Source organism: Centropristis striata, chromosome 19 (assembly GCF_030273125.1).
Source record: "Centropristis striata isolate RG_2023a ecotype Rhode Island chromosome 19, C.striata_1.0, whole genome shotgun sequence".
Lineage (NCBI taxonomy): Eukaryota > Metazoa > Chordata > Actinopteri > Perciformes > Serranidae > Centropristis > Centropristis striata.
In genome coordinates, this window is record NC_081535.1 from 2,739,242 (window position 1) to 2,759,541 (window position 20,300).

At 37.9% G+C, this 20,300-nt stretch overlaps 1 protein-coding gene across 9 annotated transcripts in view; it reads left to right on the top strand.

Annotated features, from left to right (window-relative positions):
* Positions 1-865: 865 nt before the first annotated feature.
* Positions 866-20,300, top strand: part of grin1a (glutamate receptor, ionotropic, N-methyl D-aspartate 1a) — a 61,307-nt gene continuing 41,872 nt past the window's right edge. For 2 of the 9 annotated variants that reach the window (XM_059357434.1, XM_059357438.1), the window contains exons 1-3: positions 866-1,586; positions 9,995-10,129; positions 11,915-12,091. In XM_059357434.1, the coding sequence (XP_059213417.1) occupies positions 1,338-1,586; positions 9,995-10,129; positions 11,915-12,091 (561 nt within the window). In that variant the 5' untranslated portion in view covers positions 866-1,337. The remainder of the gene's footprint in view (positions 1,587-9,994; positions 10,130-11,914; positions 12,092-20,300) is intronic. The other 7 variants (XM_059357435.1, XM_059357441.1, XM_059357439.1 and 4 more) reach the window with 5 other exon arrangements.

The following is a 20,300-nucleotide window of genomic DNA, read 5'->3' on the forward strand; positions in this document are numbered from 1 at the left end:
TAAATTACTTAAAAAAGACACAAAATTATTTTGAAAAAAGACACAAAATTATTTAAAAAATACATAAAATTACTAAAGAACGACACACAATTACCAAAAAAGACACAAAAATTAAGGGTTAAACCTAAAACAAACTCTCAAACAAGCCTTTAAAGATGTGAGGACCGGCCGAAATGTCCTCACTTTGCAAAAATGTCCTCACTCTGTTGGTTAAAAAACGTGTTCCGGTCCTCACTATGTAGGAAGTACAAGAACACACACATACACACACACACACACACACGACAGAAGACAGCCGGGTCAGCTCGTGTTGAGTGTGACCGTCGGAGTGATGGATGTCCTGACATGCATACATGATTAATGAGCTTCTCTCCAGGACGTTTGGTCCATTTTACGCATAAAAGCTACGAGATAAATCCGACTTCTCTCTTCTAGTTTAGAGGAAAACAAGTCAGATCAGAGCCGAGTCAGTGCATCATGTCTCAACTCTGACCTGAGACCCGCTAGGCTGGAATAAACACCTCCCTCCTGCCTCCATCTGCTCCTGTAACCAGGCTACTTTAGGGGGAAATCACCCGCATTAAGAGGACCAACATATTCATCTGAATGTGTTTTTAGAGTCCCCATAACGCCCTGCAGGTACCTACACACTACATGTGCTCTCCCCACTGATCCAGCCTTTCATGTCCTATTAAGACTAGCATGGTGGTCTAGTGGATTTTGAACAAGTGGGTCCATTTATTTTTCATACCATCAGCTTCTCCTCCCGCAGCAGCAGCAGCAGCAGCACGCCAACGCGCAAAACCCAGAGTGGGGAGCCGCGATACGACGGGAGCGCGCAGTAGCACCGCGGCGCGCATGCACAGCTGTCAGCACCAAGGACAGCAGCCTGCTCAGCCCGGAGCGACCAGCCAGCGACTCATCGGGGGGATCAGTCCGCTCTTAAATAACGGAGCAGCGGCTGGGAGCAGCGATCCACGCCGCGGAGGAAACCCGCCTGGAAGATCTGGACCATGGTTTGAGTCTTTTTCCTCCAAAACCGCAGGCCGGTTTGAGCCAATCTGCAGGGAGAAAAAATGTGGACAATGCGGCTCGGACGCCCCTTTTTACCAGCCTGCCCCTAATATGAGCATGCACATTCCTCCGCATTGCACATAAATCCACCTTTTTCTCCGTCTTGGCCTCCCTCCCTCCGCTCCCACCGCCCACCTGGATCGTGTCTGCAGTCTTTGCCTCCAACTGGCTGCGCCGTGCTGCTGTCCAGAAGCTGGTGGAGCCGACCCGCCACCGGGGAGAAAAGCGACCGGGCTGCACTGTGCTGTTTGGTGGTCCACACGATGCGTCTGTTTCTGTTTGCGGTGCTCTTCTCGTGCTCCTGCGCGCGGGCCGGCTGCGAGCCGAAGATCGTTAACATCGGGGCCGTCCTGAGCCAGAAGAGATACGAGCAGGTCTTTAAAGATGCCGTGACCCAGGCCAACCAGGTCTACGGCAGGGACAAATTCAAGCTGACCGCCATCTCCGTAACGCATAAACCCAACGCCATCCAGATGGCTCTGTCCGTGTGCGAGGACCTCATCTCCAGTCAGGTACCGAATCAAACACACTCAGGATACATATGAGCCATGCACACCTTCATAAAGCTGTAAAACTGGTTTCCTGCTAGATGCATGCATGTTTTTCAAGATGCAAGATGTGTTTTGCTCTGTGCGAGGACCTGATCTCCAGTCAGGTACCACTGCACCTCTGCATGATGTAAATCAAACACTCAGGGTGCATATGACCCATGAACACCTTCATAAAGCTGTATAACTGTTAGATGAATGCATGTTTTTCAAGATGCAAGATGTGTTTTGCTCTGTGCGAGGACCTGATCTCCAGTCAGGTACCACTGCACCTCTGCGAGGCAAGGCAAGTTTATTTGTATAAAGCACAATTCAACACAAGGTAATTCAAAGTGCTTTACATAAACATGAAAAACAGCAAGACACAATTGAAAACAGTAAAAACAGTCAATTAAAACAGGGAAATGTAAATTAAAATACATACTGCATGATGTAAATCAAACACTCAGGGTGCATATGACCCATGCACACCTTCATATAACTGTAAAACTGGTTTCCTGTTAGATGAATGCATGTTTTTCAAGATGCAAAATGTGTTTTCGTCTTTTCGTGTGCAAGGACCTGATCTCCAGTCAGGTACCAAACACTCAGGGTGCATATCTGCCCTACAAAGCAAAAAGGCAGTAACTCATTTTAGTTCACATTTATTTTCCTGTTTATAATCAGATTTTTATGGGAAAAGAGTTACTGGTTACACTAACTGATACTGGGTTAGACCACGTTATTGATCCATATGAAGAAAGATTCCTACAGTTTGTGCTGCAGATGTCACAAACAAAACATATTTCATAAGTAATTAGGGTTGTCACCATACTAACATGTTCAACTCGATACCGATACTCAGGAAAATATTTGATACTCGATACCATTTTCGATACCACAAGGATGAAAACAAAGACCCCCAAAATTTAACAGGAATATTTTTATTAACAAGAAAAATGCAAAATGTAAAATTTAACAGAACTACAGGTTAAATATGTATAATAAAAAACAGTTGTGCAAAAAGGAACTGCATTTTTACATCTATTTTTGGTCATTATGTGTCTTTTTTTGGTCATTTTTGCATCTATTTTTGGTCAGTTTGTTTCTATTTTGACAATTTTGCGTCATTTTTTTGTAATTTTTGGTCTTTTTTTGTGTCTTTTTTAGTCATAAAATTGCCCTACAATATCTGCCCTACAAAGCAAAAAGGCAGTAACTGCATTTTTGGTCAAAGAGTTATTATCATTTTCATGATATTCAAGGCATCCTTTGTTATGTGACAAAACATCTCATCTCAAATGTGTGTCGTTTTGGAGAAAAGTGGTAGTCTTTTTGTACAGTAACTGCAAAAAGCCCTAGTGACGTACAGCTTAATGTGAGACTTTAAGCAGCCGTTTCAGCACCAGAACAGCTTCCAGGTGGAAAATATTCACCTAAAATGGTCAAATTAGTTTGGGTTTGGTATATCCATGTTCAGGAAAACAAATGGTTCCAATTATTTCAAATACAGCGTATCTAACACACCCAGAGCCCAAGTTGTGGCAAAATAGTTTTTGGAGAATCTATACTGCCTTTTTCCTTGGTATGGTGCCACGTTTTTGGTAAGTAATACAAAAAATAAGCTAATATAAAGTAACAAAACGGCCACATGTCCAATAATCTACCTACAACTACTTAGTCTGGATTACAGGATAACTTTAAAGTCATTTTTCTCAGTTCTGCACTCTGCGTAGTTACTGCCTTTTTGCTTTGTAGGGCAGATTTGACCCATTCACACCTTCATATAACTGTAAAACTGTTAGATGCATGCATGTTTTTCATGATGCAATATGTTTTCTTACTGAAGTGGCTGAAAAAGCAGATTGTTGTTGCGTCTTTGAGTGCTAAACATCTGTCTTTGCATGCAAAAGAACCCAAAAGAAACCAGCCCATACATTATTATTATGATTATTATAGGCCTGCCATTCATCCAGTTTGGCATCCACTCTACTCTTGTACACATAATTGGTCCCACTTTGTATAGTTTTTATACAGTGAACTCCCCCCCAGAGCCATCTGCTTTACAGACATCCGGAAATAGGCTTTTGGTCCGGGGGCATATCTCGCATGAGAGGGCAACTGTATGTTTCAGGACACACAGCTGCAGATCTAGTCAAGTGCAAAGGAACCAGTGAGGAGTGAAAATGTGCAGTACGTCATTCACCGTTAACAACTTGGCCGTGTGTGTGCTGCATGAGAACATTTTGGCAAGAGGCGGACAGTTTGTATGTTGGTGTTCGGGGCTGGATCACTCACTCGGCTGCAGTCTGTCTGACATGATGCAGTGGCAACATGAACAACGAACTGGGTTTACAAAGTGCATTATATTACATTTAGTCATTTAGCACAGTGGTTCCCAACCTTTTTCTTAAGGGAACCGCGTTTTTACCATTGTAAACTTTGGCAACCCCCCGTTGTCCGTTGCTTCTATGAAGCCGAACTCAATATGACTTTCATGGTACCCTCTCTTTTTTTTGTTTGTTGAGATATTCAACATTTTCGTCTCCCTGACGCTTTTTCCATTAGCTATTATTTTATTATTATTATTATTAATGATATATATTCTATTAGGTTACCGCTAGGTGAGGTTACCGCTAGGTGAGGTTACCGCTAGGTGAGGTTACTGCTAGATGAGGTTAACGCTAGGTGAGGTTACCGCTAGGTGAGGTTGCCACTAGGTGAGATTACCGCTAGATGAGGTTGCCGCTAGGTGAGGTTACCGCTAGGTGAGATTACCGCTAGATGAGGTTGCCGCTAGGTGAGATTACCGCTAGGTGAGGTTACCACTAGGTGAGGTTATGCAGGGTGAGGTTACCGCTAGGTGAGGTTACCGCTAGGTGAGGTCACCGCAGGGTGAGGTTACCGCAGGGTGAGGTTATTGCTAGGTGAGGTTACCGCTAGGTGAGGTTACCGCTAGGCGAAGTTACCGCTAGGCGAGGTTGCTGCTAGGTGAGGTTACCGCTAGGTGAGGTTACCGCAGGGTGAGGTTACCGCAGGGTGAAGTTACCGCTAGGTGAGGTTACCGCAGGGTGAGGTTACCGTAGGGTGAGGTTACCGCTAGGTGAGGTTACCGCTAGGTGAGGTTACCGTTAGGTGAGGTTACCGCTAGGTGAGGTTACCGTTAGGTGAGGTTACCGCAGGGTGAGGTTACCGCTAGGTGAGGTTACGGCTAGGTGAGGCTACCGCTAGGTGAGGTTACCGCTAGGTCAGATTACCACTAGGTCAGATTACCGCTAGGTGAGGTTACCGCTAGGTGAGGTTACCGCTAGGTGAGGTTACCACTAGGTGAGGTTACCTGTGTAAACTGCAGGAGGGATGTTACACAAGTCCTTATTCTCGCGATATAACCTTTATTTTTAAACTTTTCTATAGTGATTTTTCTATTTAAATAAATTAATAATCATTTAATGTAGCCCTTATTTAGTTATTTTTGTCCCACTAATGAATTAATGCTGACTCATCTATATTTAACACATTAGATTTATTACATCCCTTAAAATCAAGAGGGCTTCATGACCCCCCGTGGATCTTTGGCGCCCCCCTTTTGGGGATGTAAAAATAGATGTAAAAATGACCAAAAAAGACACAAAATGACCAAAAAATAGGTGTAAAAATGACCAAAAAAGACACAAAATGACCAAAAATAGATGCAAAAATGACCAAAAATTTTCGAAATAGAAACAAACTGACCAAAAATAGATGTAAAAATGACAAAAAAAGTTCAGTATAAATCAAGCTTGATGTCTCTAAATGCAATTTTGATTTGATTTTACAATCAAATCAATAAATTTATCCTCTTTTAAATGGCAGTTATTAGTTTGAATGAACAACTGCATGTTACACTTTTTTCAGTGTATACAAATAAAGTGGATTGTATTTTGCCCACCCTATAAGTAATGTATGATAAGTGAATGCGCCTATAAGAGTTGTTAAAAAGCAGCGAGCGTCCCCTCTTGTGATGCTCAACACAGCTTTTAAAAGGCACCCACGTTATGTCACAGTGTGTCGGGGCGAGAAGTCCTTCTTGCTCCCGCTCTTTATTCCTTCCCACACACACACACACACACACACACACACATAATGAGGCCTCCTGTGAACAACAACACCACAGCTCCAGTGATGCTTTCATGTCCTCGCTCTTCTGCTTAGTGTGATGACTCTAATTGATACAGGCTTGTTGAATAATACTGTCGTACTCACTCTCCTGTCACATGTTCACCCAAAGCATGAGTGTGCAATCTATCCATTAGGCTGCAGAGATTACACCAACAATGGTTCGTTTCTCTCTACACAGAGAGAGAGAGAGAGCTCTGTTGTATGATCAAAAAATGACACAAATTGTCGAAATATAAACAAACAAATATAGACGTAAAAATGACCGAAAAACACACAAATAGGTGTAAAACTGACTAAAAATGACACAAAATTACATATATGGATGCAAAAATGACACAAAATTGTCGAAATAGAAACAAACTGACCAAAAATATATGTTAAAAAATGACCAAAAAAGACACAAAATGACCAAAAATAGATGCAAAAATGACCAAAAAGACACAAAATTACAAAAATAGATGCAAAAATGATCAAAAAAGACACAAAATGACCAATGATACATGTAAACATGACCAAAAAAGACACAAAATGACCAATGATACATGTAAAAATGACCAAAAAAGACACAAAATGACCAGAAATAGATGTAAAACTGACTAAAAAAGACACAAAATGAACAAAAATAGATGTAAAACTGACTAAAAAAGACACAAAATTACAAAAATAGATGTAAAAATGACCAAAAAAGACACAAAATGACCAAAAATAGATGTTAAAATGATTAAAAAAAGTGTAAAAATTACCAAAAAATTACACAAAATTGTTGAAATAGAAACAAACTGACCAAAAATAGATGTAAAAATGACACAAAATTACAAATATAGATGCCAAAATGACGAAAAATTACACAAAATTGTCGAAGTAGAAACAAACTGACCAAAAATAGATGCAAGAATGAGCAAAAAAGACACAAAATGACCAAAAATAGATGTAAAAATGACTAAAAAACACACAAAACAATGTTTCACTTCTCTCTCTACACACACATGACGCTCTGTAGTAAAGAGACAGTTATAACACCTCATAGAGACAGAAAGTCATGGAAGGTTGAGTGAGAAGCGCTTGGCTTGGAGGCGACCACAGTAAGTGTGTGGCAGATGGAGAGGAGATGCCTGCAGCAGTCCTTGGAAGATAGACCTCGTTTCTGACCCAACATACGGCTGCTCACATCTCTAATCCATGGCTGCTCAGCCGTGCCAACTTTAGTCCTCTTCCGTCACGTCTCCGAGGCATTTGTCAAGGCGAGCAGCACTCAGGATTCTTTTCTACAAGCAGGGTTCATACGGGGCTGGGAATGCTTGAAAATGCTTTAAAATGCTTGAATTTAAATGTTGTATCTTCAAGGTTAAAAAGTGCTTGGATTTAGGATTGGAAATGCTTGAAAATCTTACTGTGTTTCTCTTGCAATCTGACTATATCCATCTATAGACTATAGATAATAATCACATGTTCAATTTAAAAATTAATGAGTAGCCTATTTGAAATGAAGACTGTTCCTCCTGATCAAAAATAGATGTAAAAATGACCCAAAAACACACAAAATTACCAAAAATAGATGTAAAAATGACCAAAAAAAGACACAAAATGACCAAAAATAGATTTAAAAATGACTAAGAAAGACACAAAATGACCAAAAAATGACACAAAATTGTCGAAATAGAAATAAACTGACAAAAAATAGATGTAAAAGTTACAAAAAAAGACACAAAATGACCAAAAATAGATGCAAAAATGACCAAAAAATGACACAAAATTGTCGAAATAGAACAAACTGACCAAAAATAGATGTAAAAATGACACAAAATTGTCGAAATAGAACAAACTGACCAAAAATAGATGTAAAAATTACCCAAAAACACACAAAATTACCAAAAATAGATTTAAAACTGGCTAAAAATGACACAAAATTACAAATATAGATGCAAAAATGACCAAAAATAGACACAAAATGACCAAAAATAGATGCAAAAATGACCAAAAAATTACACAAAATTGTCGAAATAGAAACAAACTGACCAAAAATAGATGGAAAATGACCAAAAAAGACACAAAATAGATAGAAAAATGACCAAAAAAGACACAAAATAGATGGAAAAATGACCAAAAAACACACAAAATGACCAAAAATAGATATAAAAATGTCCAAAAATTGACACAAAATGACCAAAAATAGATGTAAAAATTACCAAAAAAGACACAAAATGACCTAAAATAGATGTAAAATTACAAATAAAGACACAAAATGAACCCTGTATAATATACGGACATCTTTTCTTTGCTTAATGCACAGATGAGACTAAACCAAACCAGCAGAAATGACTGTGAGTCTTCCAGCCCACACAGTGACGACACCCAGAACAAAGGCAGAGCTTTTCTTTGCTCTTCTATTTTCTCTTTTCATAGATGAGTTGGTCCCCGGCTACAATTTATGTAGATATTCAAAAATGTTATTTTTAACCGGTTATACAACATTTTTTTGGAGCAGCAGTTGCACCCAAATAAAAGGTGACAATATTTTAAGTGCACGCAAATTAAATTCAACTGGAGGTATAAAAACAGATGTTGGATTAGAGACAGATGCTCCGGGAGCCAAAACGCCCCTCAGCCCCTCAGTTTATCAGCACTGATTGACTGACTGTAAATAATTAAAGTGACTTCTGCATTTGTACTTAATCTTAAGGCTCTGTCCTAAAAAAGGACATGTCGTACACTGTGTATATTCCACTTATAGACACACAAAGACAGGAGAAAACAGGGAAGCTGATCCAAACTATGTCATTCGTATAAATGTGCATGCTGTTTTGTTAACCCTTTGGAGTTTGGGGCTATTTTGTCTGTTTTTGACTCCTTTTCATTCTGTCTGTATATAAAACACTTAAACATCTTTACCATGACATGTTGGTATCATTGTTTTCAGCACAACCTCACCTTTATGACCTGATTATTATTTTTTTCATTTTGACTTACTGGATCAACATGTTGAACACACAAAAAAACACAGATAAAACACACAAAAAAAACAAAAATAAAAAAAACACACACATAATAACACATAAAAACACACATAAAAGACACACATAAAATAAAAAAACACAAAAAAATTACAAAAAAAACACACCGAAAACATTTTTTTTTACAAAAAACACAAAAAATTACAATAAACATACACAAAAACACACACATAAAAACACACCAAAAACACACATAGAAACACACAAAAAAAATCCAAAAACACACACAAAATTACAAAAAAAACACAAAAAACATTTGTTTTTTACACAAAACACACAAAAAATTACAATAAACATACACAAAAACACATAAAAAAACACAAAAAAAGTAAACACAAAAGATTGCATTAAAAATGCTGAATGCACAAAGCCTGGGTATACCCATACTGCCTTGCGCTCAAATTTCATTTCGAACCTCCACACAGTCTGGAAACTACGGCCGTATCTTAGCCTTGTTTTAGGATCCAATCACAGAGCGGGGATGGTGTTTTAAATAGTTTAGAGCGAAAGTTGATTTTAAAAGAAGAACACTGTTTGACTTTACACTCCTGTTTCACCACCAAAAAGGATGTTTTAGCCTTGCTTCCGACAGGATTTGGCCAAAGCCTAATCTACCAGCCCCGCTACCGCTCGCTGCTGTAACCACGGTGATCTGGCTACGAGCCGGGGGACAGCGGAGCCCCCAGAGACCCCCCAGCAGCTCGTCTATTGACCATAAAATCAGTGTATGTGTGTGGCTGAATGACATGAGGGGGAATAAGGTGTAAAAATAAATAATCTTGCAGAATGCGAGAACTGGAGAAGCAAAGCAGCAAGCAACACACACACACACACACACACACACACACACACACACACACACACACACTGCCGGTGGACCGTGAGCTTAAACTACGGAGCAGCCAGAGCCAGAACATGCTGCAGAAACACGTTGCAGAAGCAGAATTGAGCATTTTAGTCCCAAAGTAGAGATGCTAGAGGGCTAGTCTGGCTATGTAAACATCCATTTCTGTCGCTCTAGGTCATTAATGGAAACCCTTACGCCGATACGTCAAGAAGTAGGAATGTTTACAGTATCATGATATGCATTTTTTATACTCAAAAACTGGTATAATCATGAACGATACGATAAAGCACACCCCTGTATATCAGAGAACGACTGGTGGTGTTACCATTTGTTCCTAATGCGGTGGTGTCAGGATGACTAAGTGTCTCTCTCTGCAGGTCTATGCCATCCTGGTGAGTCACCCTCCCCAGTCCAATGACCACCTCACTCCAACGCCTGTCTCCTACACCGCGGGCTTCTACCGCATCCCCGTGGTGGGCCTCACCACCCGCATGTCCATCTACTCAGACAAGGTAAGTGATGGATGAGGGAGAAGTAAAGAGAGAGGGAGCGAGGAAGGAAGTGAAGGAGTGAGGAGCTCCCCTGGGGCGCCTTCACAAGCTTCCCAGATTAAACGTCCCATCACTGTCCATTAGAGGAGCCGTGATTAAACGGGCTTCCTGCTGGAAATTGAAAGAACATCATTAATAACGCCGCTGACCTGAGTTATGTTTTTATGAAGCACAAGCCACTAAAATGAAACTTTAAAGCAATCACATAAATAAAATGCCAAGGACTTTAATAACTCAATTTAAAGTCTATTTGAGTGACATCTCTGCTAATCTGGCAAATTAAAGGAAATGAGAAGCATTAAATCCAGGGATTTAAAGGAGCCTCGGGGGTCAGCGCATAGATTAAGGCATTTTTCATGATTTATTACTTTACATCATGTTTTGCCATTAATGAATGCATTTTTGTACGACCTGAAAACTGTTTATATCATGAATGCAATGTTGCTTTTTTCTAGAATAAATTCAGATGCAATCATTTCAACTTTCAGATAATTGTCCTTCTTTGCTCTGCTGTTTAGTGCACAGTAATGAAAGCCCTCATTATTGAACATATCATTCCAAAACTGTGAGCATTAATCTGCTTTAACAACAGCCTCCACTCTCCTCGGAAGACTCCCATTAAGCCACAAGAGCAAGAGCAAGCCACAGACTTTTTTCCGGTTCTGTAGAAGAGCAGGGTCTTTTTTTCTCCCCTGAAAAAAGCCTGGTTGCTGATTGGATAGAACACTAAGCAGGATGTGACGTAGTACCCGACGCCACAACTGCGAAGCAGTGTTGCCAACTTAGCAACTTTGTTGCTATATTTAGCGACTTTTCAGACCCCCTTAGCGACTATTTTTCTGGCGACAAATCCAGCGACTTTGTCTGGTGTTATTGGAGACTTGTGGAGGCTCGTTAAGAAGAGTAAGAACGAGTCGAAGCGGCACAGTCCTCCTGCAGCAGTCTCTCCCAGCTGCAGAGCCGGAGGGGATGTTAACCCCTTAGCGTCCAGTCTGCAAATAGGCTAACAGTTAGCTCTGTAGCAGTACAGTGTGTATGTGCTAACAGGCTAACAGTTAGCTCTGTAGCAGTACAGTGTGTATGTGCTAACAGGCTAACAGATAGTGTAAGTCCGGTCAAAAGACCCTCAGGACAGCTCATATTCAAATTAGGGGTGTTGTAGGTGGAGCCTCAATTTGACGCTCGTACCACTCTTAGCCTTGTCCACATCCAATAAATCCACAGAGACCAGCCGGTAAACTTGAATGTTTACTCAGAAAAATGCAGGAAAAATACAAAATATAAAATGTCACAAAATGAAATAAAAATCGCGTCCTATACACTAAATTAGAAAAGTAGTGGAGAGAGAGAGAGAGAGGTCAAAAAACTAGCGGGCTCCACTCCCCGCTTGTCCCGACTGACCACAAATCACATCACCTACCAAATTACCGTTACCAAACACTCACGAGAGTGACATATTAAAGGTATAGTCTTCACAAAATAAAAATATATCTATCCACATATATTGTAAATATCATAACATGTACATATTGTAAATATTATTATTATTATTTCTTATGAACTTCAATTATTCTGTTAACAACAAAAAACTGCATTTAGGCTCCTACAGGCGTTTCGGCGAGTGAAACTTGCCTCATTCTGGGTATTGGGCTGTAGTGGAAACACCCTTTATGTCCACTTTATATCTATGTAAAAACCCGTTTAATCCACATTGCTAACCTCTATCTCCTGCCTCCTGCTCCTCAGAGTATCCACCTGTCCTTCCTGCGGACCGTCCCTCCCTACTCCCACCAGGCTCATGTGTGGTTCGACTTGATGCGCGAGTTCAACTGGAACCACATCATCCTGATCGTGAGCGACGACCACGAGGGGCGGGCTGCTCAAAAGAGGCTCGAGACCCTCCTGGAGGAGAGAGAAACCAAGGTGAGACGCTCCGGCTCCCAGGCCTCCCCGCCCCTCTAAGAGTGTCTAAGGTTTTTAACAGAAAAAACCCTCAAAGGTCTTCTATGTAACTGTTTTCCTTTCTGTTGTGTGGCCACATCTCTTTCTCACCATTGTGTAAACATTGGCTAACATTCCTAGAGACATCAACTACAGCGTCTAATGTGGTCTAAATCTGACAAAAGTTTGTACGTTTATTTGCTCATCTTCACGTTGCTTTTCGCCATAGTCCAAATTATCCTGTGTCTATCCACATTGGGAGCCAAATAGCGGACTTTAACTTGGGGCTTTGCAAACCATCACAGACTGAAGTGTTTTATTGGGGCCAAGGAGGAAGTCAGGTGTTCCTGTCAGTGCGTGATGAATGGCCCGCTTCATTTCTCTACACAGAGGCCTTGTGTTTATTGCACCCTGCTAGGTCATGTCCACATGATATGAGAGATGGTTTCGCCTTTTCAGATAGCGCTGATGCGTCCATTTTAAGTGTAGCTCTGAGCAGTGTATGTGGGTCACTGAAATGCTGATCTTCTTTGAGCCAAAACAGACTTGAGACCACAATGATGTGTGCCCTTTAGGAACGGAAAGAAAGCCAGAGAGAGGGAAAAACAACCGCCGTCTATTTCATCCATTCATTAAGATGAAATTACCTTGGGATATTTTTTTCCCATTTAGAGTTAAAGAGCCAATATACCAGGGTGTGTTCATGCAAGTTTATTGTAACATTTTGGTCACATTGAAAGACAAAGAAGTAGCTAGTGTTAGCGTTAGCTGCTAACCTAGCGCCTCTTCTCCAACTTTAGGTTTATTTGCACATAATAACATAAAATGACAAAGATAACATATAGTGTAAAGTGTAAAATTACCCTGGGATATTTTTTTCCCCCTTTTTATAACTCTGAGATGTCCCTATTTTCTTCTTAGAAATAGTATCTTAATTATCTTGTTTTGAGTATAATTTACCTCCTGACCAGCTTTATGTGCTTATTTAATTATCTTATTGTTTAAAGACTTGTTTTTTAGGATTGAAATTGTGAGCTTTTTCATGCTTTTCAAGCTGTTCAACTGTTGAATATGGTGAGGTTTTACCTAAAATATTGGTAAACCACAATGATGTGTGCCCTTTAGGAACGGATAGAAAGCGAAAGAGAGAGGGAAAAAACAACCGACGTCTATTTCATCCATTCATTAACCCTCTGGAGTCCATCTATTTATTGAAAACTAGCTAGTGTTAGCGTTAGCTGCTAGAGATCTGATCAGTTGGTGTTCCCATTTAGAGTTAAAGAGCCAATATAGCAGGGTGTGTTTATGCAAGTTTATTGTAACATTTTGGTCACATTGAAAGACAAAGAAGTCAGCTGTTCTTCTAGCTAGGTAGTGTTAGCGTTAGCTGCTAACCTAGCGTCCTCTTCTCCAACTTTAGGTATATTTCCACATAATAACATAAAATGACAAAGATAACATATAGCGTAAAGTGCAGGGAGAGGCATTTATAGTTAAAGAGCCAATATAGCAGGGTGTGTTTATGCAAGTTTATTGTAACATTTTGGTCACATTAAAAGACAAAGAAGTCAGCTGTTCTTCTAGATAGCTAGCTAGTGTTAGCGTTAGCTGCTAACCTAGCGTCCTCTTCTCCAACTTTAGGTTTATTTGCACAGTAAAAAGCCTCACTTTTGAGTTAATCTTCTTCAGTACAGCATGATGTTCAATTTGTACATTATGTTCCCATTTAGAGTTAAAGAGCCAATATAGCAGGTTGTGTTTATGCAAGTTTATTGGAACATTTTGGTCACATTAAAAGACAAAGAAGTAGCTAGTGTTAGCGTTAGCTGCTAACCTAGCGTCCTCTTTTCCAACTTTAGGTTTATTTGCACATAATAACATAAAATGACAAAGATAACATGTAGTGTAAAGTGCAGGGAGAGCCAGAAAACCCAGTGAAATGCTGATCTTCTTTGAGCCAAAACAGACTTGAGACCACAATGATGTGTGCCCTTTAGGAACGGAAAGAAAGCCAGAGAGAGGGAAAAACAACCGCCGTCTATTTCATCCATTCATTAAGATGAAATTACCTTGGGGTATTTTTTTCCCTTTTTATAACTCTGAGATGTCCGTATTTTCTCCTTAGATCTAATAGTATCTTCATTATATTGTTTTGAGTATAATTTACCTCCTGACCATAGCTTTATGTGCTTATTTAATTATCTTATTGTGTAAATACTTGTTTTTAGGATTGACGTTGTGAGCTTTTTCATGCATTTTAAGCTGTTTAACTGTTGAATATGGTGAGTTTTTTTCCTAAAATATTGGTTCCAGTTGAGAGTTTTAGTTGCATGGAGTTTAAATGTTATTTTAAAAGGATTTTCTACCATCAAAACATGCTCGTTTAAAGCATTTTCAGCTTATTTTTAATGTCACTACAAGCCGCAGTTGCTCAAAACGAGTACATTTGGATTTATTTCATTAAGATGAAATTACCCTGGGATGTTTTCTTTTTTTCTCCCCTTTATAACTCTGAGATGTTCGACTCTCTCCGGGGCACTTTGCTGTAATTGTGTAGCAGAAGGAAATGAGTCCTGATTCTGAGATTTAATTAAATCAGAAGCTGAGGAGACGTTAGAATCTGACAGATAATTCACAGAAGGTGGCTGCAGCGAAACTCAAAGCGGCTTAAATTACCCGAGCGGGATCGCTGCTGATTAACAGCCAGCGATAGGAAAAACATCTCAAACATGTAGGTTAATCAAGTTGGATGGTGCAGCCCATGCACGTCCATGCAGTTAAAACAATTATACTGACAAATCATCCAGATGTGCCTCACATCCTGCACTACAAAAGACAAATCTGTGTATTTAAAAAAAGCCTTTGATGAGAATCCAGGAAGTTCCTTTTTCTGTTTGCATAATATGAGTTTGGATGTCAAAATGCACCCATCTGTGACTCCCATTCACTGATTCAACTCTCTCCACTATCAGGCTTTAATTACCCGTATATTTAGTTATGACTGCAGGGCCAGCTCGGGCAATTTTCAGGCCCTCAGCAAGATTTATTTCACAATTTCTGCCACATTTGGGCAGCAGTAATTACACTGAAAGCCTGGTCAAACTCAGAGGATAAAGCAGGCTGGCAGTATTACACGTATATAAATTTCTCCAGCTGTCATAAAATCCCATAAAAAAGCCCAAAGCCAACAATTATCTGATCATATTAATACATATTGTGTGTGTGTACAAAAAGCCTGATATACTGTAGGCTTTCTCTTTGTGCCATAGAGCTTCATTTTGTCTAGAAATTGTTAAAAAATACTGAGCTGTAACACTGGGTGGAATGTTATGTTATTACAATAAACACAGGTTGATTTTTGAGTTGCTCACATACACTTATATTGCAACACATGCAAATACACAAAACACAAGCAAACTGAGAAAACATATATACATATTTAAACCTAAAAATAATAGAAATTATTAGTTTATTTGAAAGGGAAAGTGTGGTCAAGTAAAAAAAAGTGAAAAAAAATATATATAGACTAAAATATAACATTACTTTATAATATCAAGTCTAAAATACACAAATCTTTGAATAGAGTTGTTAAACACTTTTAAATACATTCATAACAAAATCAATTTGAAAATGTTTATTCACTGAAAACTAAATATAAAAGCTGAAAGAAGACAACAACATTACTATTAGAACCTTTTACAGCAAAACCAGAGACGGTAACTACATTTTTGGGGTCAAAGGTCAAATAAATCATCATTATTTTTTAGCATAAAAATGACATCATCAATACATGTAGGAATAAGTGTCATATCACTGACCTACCTATAACTAATTTGGCTGGCCAGTTAAAAAAAAAAAGTAAAAAACAACAACTATAAAGCAGTTTTTCACAGTTTTACATTTTCCTACTTACTGCAGTTAGACTTTCTAGGACAGAATACAGTAACAAGATAACACTATACTTACTAAATATACATATTACTATAGATATTATTACACTACATACAGGATGTCCTTTACATGAGTCCTCTAGAGGCTGAGATCAGCTGCTGGAGCTCCGGTTCATCTCAGGAATCAGGTCGGCATGAACCAGCGCTCACAGGATATACAATCTGTCTGATAAATGACCTTCTTTCACACATTTTCTTTTACATATTGAAAAATTGTCAACTTTCACTTCTTCAGTGAGGCTTTTCTCAGATCAATGGTAGAGAACGGAGCATTTTATATTCCTCTCAGCTACATCATGCATACAATATTCCTCCTTTTTTACATTTTAGTGTTGCTTGAAATACGACGAATACTGCAAAAAACATGAAGATTACCAAGTATTTTATTCTTATATCTATCAATAGTATCTTCATTATATTGTTTTGAGTATAATTTACCACCTGATCATAGCTTTATGTGCTTATTTAATTATTAGTATCATTATTATGTTTTTATTTATGTATCTTATTGTTTAAAGACTTGTTTTTAGGATTGACATTGTGAGCTTTTTCGTGCTTTTATATGGTGAGTTTTTACCTAAAATATTGGTTCCAGTTGAGAGTTTTATTTGCATGTGGTTTAAATGTTATTTCAAAAGCATTTTCTATCACCAAAACATGCTCGTTTCAAGTATTTCTGGCTTATTTTATGTCACTACAGTTGTGCTTTTCAAGCCACAATTGTTTAAAATAAGTATATTTGTATTTATTTTAAGACATCATTGGTTTTTCCAGTTTTCCATTTAACGAATTCTTACAAAGAAACATTAACTTACTGCACTGGAAGATAATTTCACTTGTTTCAAGCATGTATTTACTTAATTCTAGTTATTTATTTCTTATTTTTAGTCAGTTGGTTTTTGCAGTGTGGCTGTACCTGAAGTTTTACCCCATTCTTGTGTAAATTTCATATAAAAAGCACATTAAAAGTCGAGGCTGTAAAAAGCTTAAGATGCACTCCGTTATATAAAATAATCAAAGCACCACCCAATATCAGAATTTGGCGCAGCAGCTGTGAGGACATGTGGAGATTTACTGTTTGGCGCTTTGACAAAATTAGGAATTGTAGCTTTTAAATACTGAAACTAAAATGAGAAGAGGAACAAAAAGGAGCTGGTACAAAAGGTACAGTGGCAAGATGATGATGTGATGGTTATAATGTCATTGTGACTAGACAGTATATAATAATAGTACAGTATATAATGTATAATAATATGATAATATAATATATAACAATAATAGTTATAATAAAAGGCCAGTATAATAATAGTTGTATATCACAGTATATAGTAATAATAGTAATGGCAGCAGTAGTATATGTATATAATAATAATTATGGTAGTAGAAGTAATAAATATATATGTATATAATAATAATAATAATAATAATAATAATAATAATGTATTATATTTATAAGCAACTTTCAAAACACCCAAGGACACTGTACAACAAAACATTTTTTTTTAAAACAAAACAACAAAAAAACAAAAAACAATGGCAACAAAATAAAACATCAGACAGTATTGATATATATATATATATATATATATACACACACACACACAAGATAAGATATAATATTATATATTGTACCGGCATTATACATGCATATAGATACTTGACTATACAAGATATACATACAATAGATAATATACTATGATTATAAGATTATGTAAATAAATAGAATGTGCAAAAGGACAAGAATATTGTATAAATATGATATATAATATCAATACGATTTATACACATCTCACATATGATGTGTGTATATATATATATATATATATATATTCCAGTATTTAGAGTGTTGTTCAGGTGCTCGGTGCAGAAAGTGACAGTAGATTTAGTTTAGTTCAGTAATATTGGCTCTGACAGAGTTAGATGAGTTCTAAAGTCTTATTGCAGTAGGAAGGAACGACTTCCTGTCTGGTTCCTTGGAGCAGCTTTTATTGTGGTGAGCTTGTTTTAATGACATTGTGGGCTAAACGTGTGGACTGTAAATGCATCGACAGCTTTGGCTGCGTCTGGATGTTAGTGGTGATGTGTGAGACTCTGAGGTTATCACATTAGAGCTCTGGTTAAATGTGAGAGGTGTGACTTATTCCTGCTAATCAGCCCGCTGTGCTGCATAAACTCAGCACATTTCCATGTTATTTTTAGCCTCGTGGCGCGTCGTTAGCGAGGTCACAGAGTCACGGGGGATCTCTGTCACCAGCAGCAGCAGCTCTGGACGCTCTGGAGCAGCTCGCCCAGTGAAACGTCACCAACAGAACATGAAATATTAACATCTGGCTGAGGGACAGAAATAGAGCGCTCAGAAATTCTCTAGAGGAAAAAAAAAAAAGACAAAGACAGTTTTTTTTTGTCCGCAGTGCTGCTGGATGTTACACATGGAAATGGTTTCTACGATGGAAAAAAAAGGTCTAAAAAGCATATAAAACAGTAAATCTGAGGGAAATGATCTTGCTGCATGGACAGATAATTTACCTTGAACAACAAGATTTATTAAATTAAGATTATTAAATCTGGAAATAAGCATGTTGAGCGCTTAAAATAATAAATTAACTCTTAAAACAAGATAAATTAAAGCTGCCAGCAGTGATGAACTGGCCCGAGCAGAGTGACCTGATGATTATTTGGTTCTTAACAAGATTAAAAAAAAAAAAGGTGTCTTTTTTGGTGGGGTTTTTTGTGTCTTTATGTAGTGTTTTTTGGTCATTTTTGTCTTTTTATGTCTTTTTTTTGTGATTTTATGTTTTTTTTGGTGATTTTATGTCTTTTTGTGTCTTTTTGTAGTGTTTTTTGGTATTTTTTTGTCATTTTTTGTCTTTTTTGGTCATTTTGTGACCAAAAGAAGATGTGAAAAGACATAAAATGACCAAAAAAAGACACAAAAAGACCAAAAACAAACAAAAGATGTAAAAAAAAAAAAAAAAGACACAAAAAGATATGAAATCACCAAAAGAAGATACAAAAAGACAAAAAAACACAAAAAAGACACAAAAACTTTTTATAAATCTTGGTAAGAACCAGGTCACTCTGCTCGGGCCAGTTCATCACTGCTGGCAGCTTTAATTTATGTTTTTAAGAATAATTTTCTTATTTTAAGTGTTCAACATGCTTATTTCTAGATTGAACAATCTTAATTTAAGAAATCTTGTCAAGGTAAATTATCTGTCCATGCAGCAAGATCATTTCCCTCAGATTTACTGTTTGATCTGGTTTTTAGACACACCTTTTTTGCAGTGTGCACACTGAAGATGCATAAATCTCTTATTTTGAGTGATTTTCTGAGTGAATGGTAACTACTTGGAGGTTAACGGTTGTGAATATGAGTGTCAGCTCGTTGCGGACACCATCAGCTGTGTGGAGGCAGAGAACAGAGATCAGAGTCAGTGAGGTGTGACGTGTGAATCCAGCTGTGGAAGAAACTCTGTGGAGCAGAAACATGATGTGTTTTCCTGTAAAATGGCTGCTAGTCTGAGGGATCAGAGTGTTTCCTCTCACAGAAATGGACTGGGATCCAAAATGGTGACGCCTCGGGAGTCCTAATCTAGTTCATACTGCTCAGTAACCACTGATGGAAATTAACTAAGTACATTTACTCAAGTACAATTATGAGGTAGTTTTACTTTACTTGAGTATATACATTTTATGTAATTTCATACTTCTATTCCACTACATTTAGAGACAAAAGTTGAACTTTTTACTCCACTACATTTAGCTACACATTTGAATCAATAATTATAGTTACAGTAGTAACATTTGAATATTTATCACCAGAAATAAATCCTTAGAAACAACATTTGCGCTTTCTTTGAGCTTTGTGATCTCACCAGTGGAAAACATCTCAACACATGGTCAGCAAGTTTCCATATCATAACATTTTAATGATCTCTAAATATTTTTTAAGGCACCAAAAACCTGATCATACTGTGGACTTTGTGTTGGTGTAGTGTTAAAAAATCTGATGGCGTTCATTGGCGGCCATGTTTGTTTGTTACAGTTAATTTTGTGTCCAGTATGGTGAAGAAGAAGCTAACCAGATAGCTACTACACTGCAGAAAAGGTGTTTAGTCTAAAAACCAGATAAAACAGTAAATCTGAGGGAAATGATCTTGCTGCATGGACAGATAATTTACCTTGACAAGATTTATTAAATTAAGATTATTAAATCTAGAAATAAGCATGTTGGACACTTA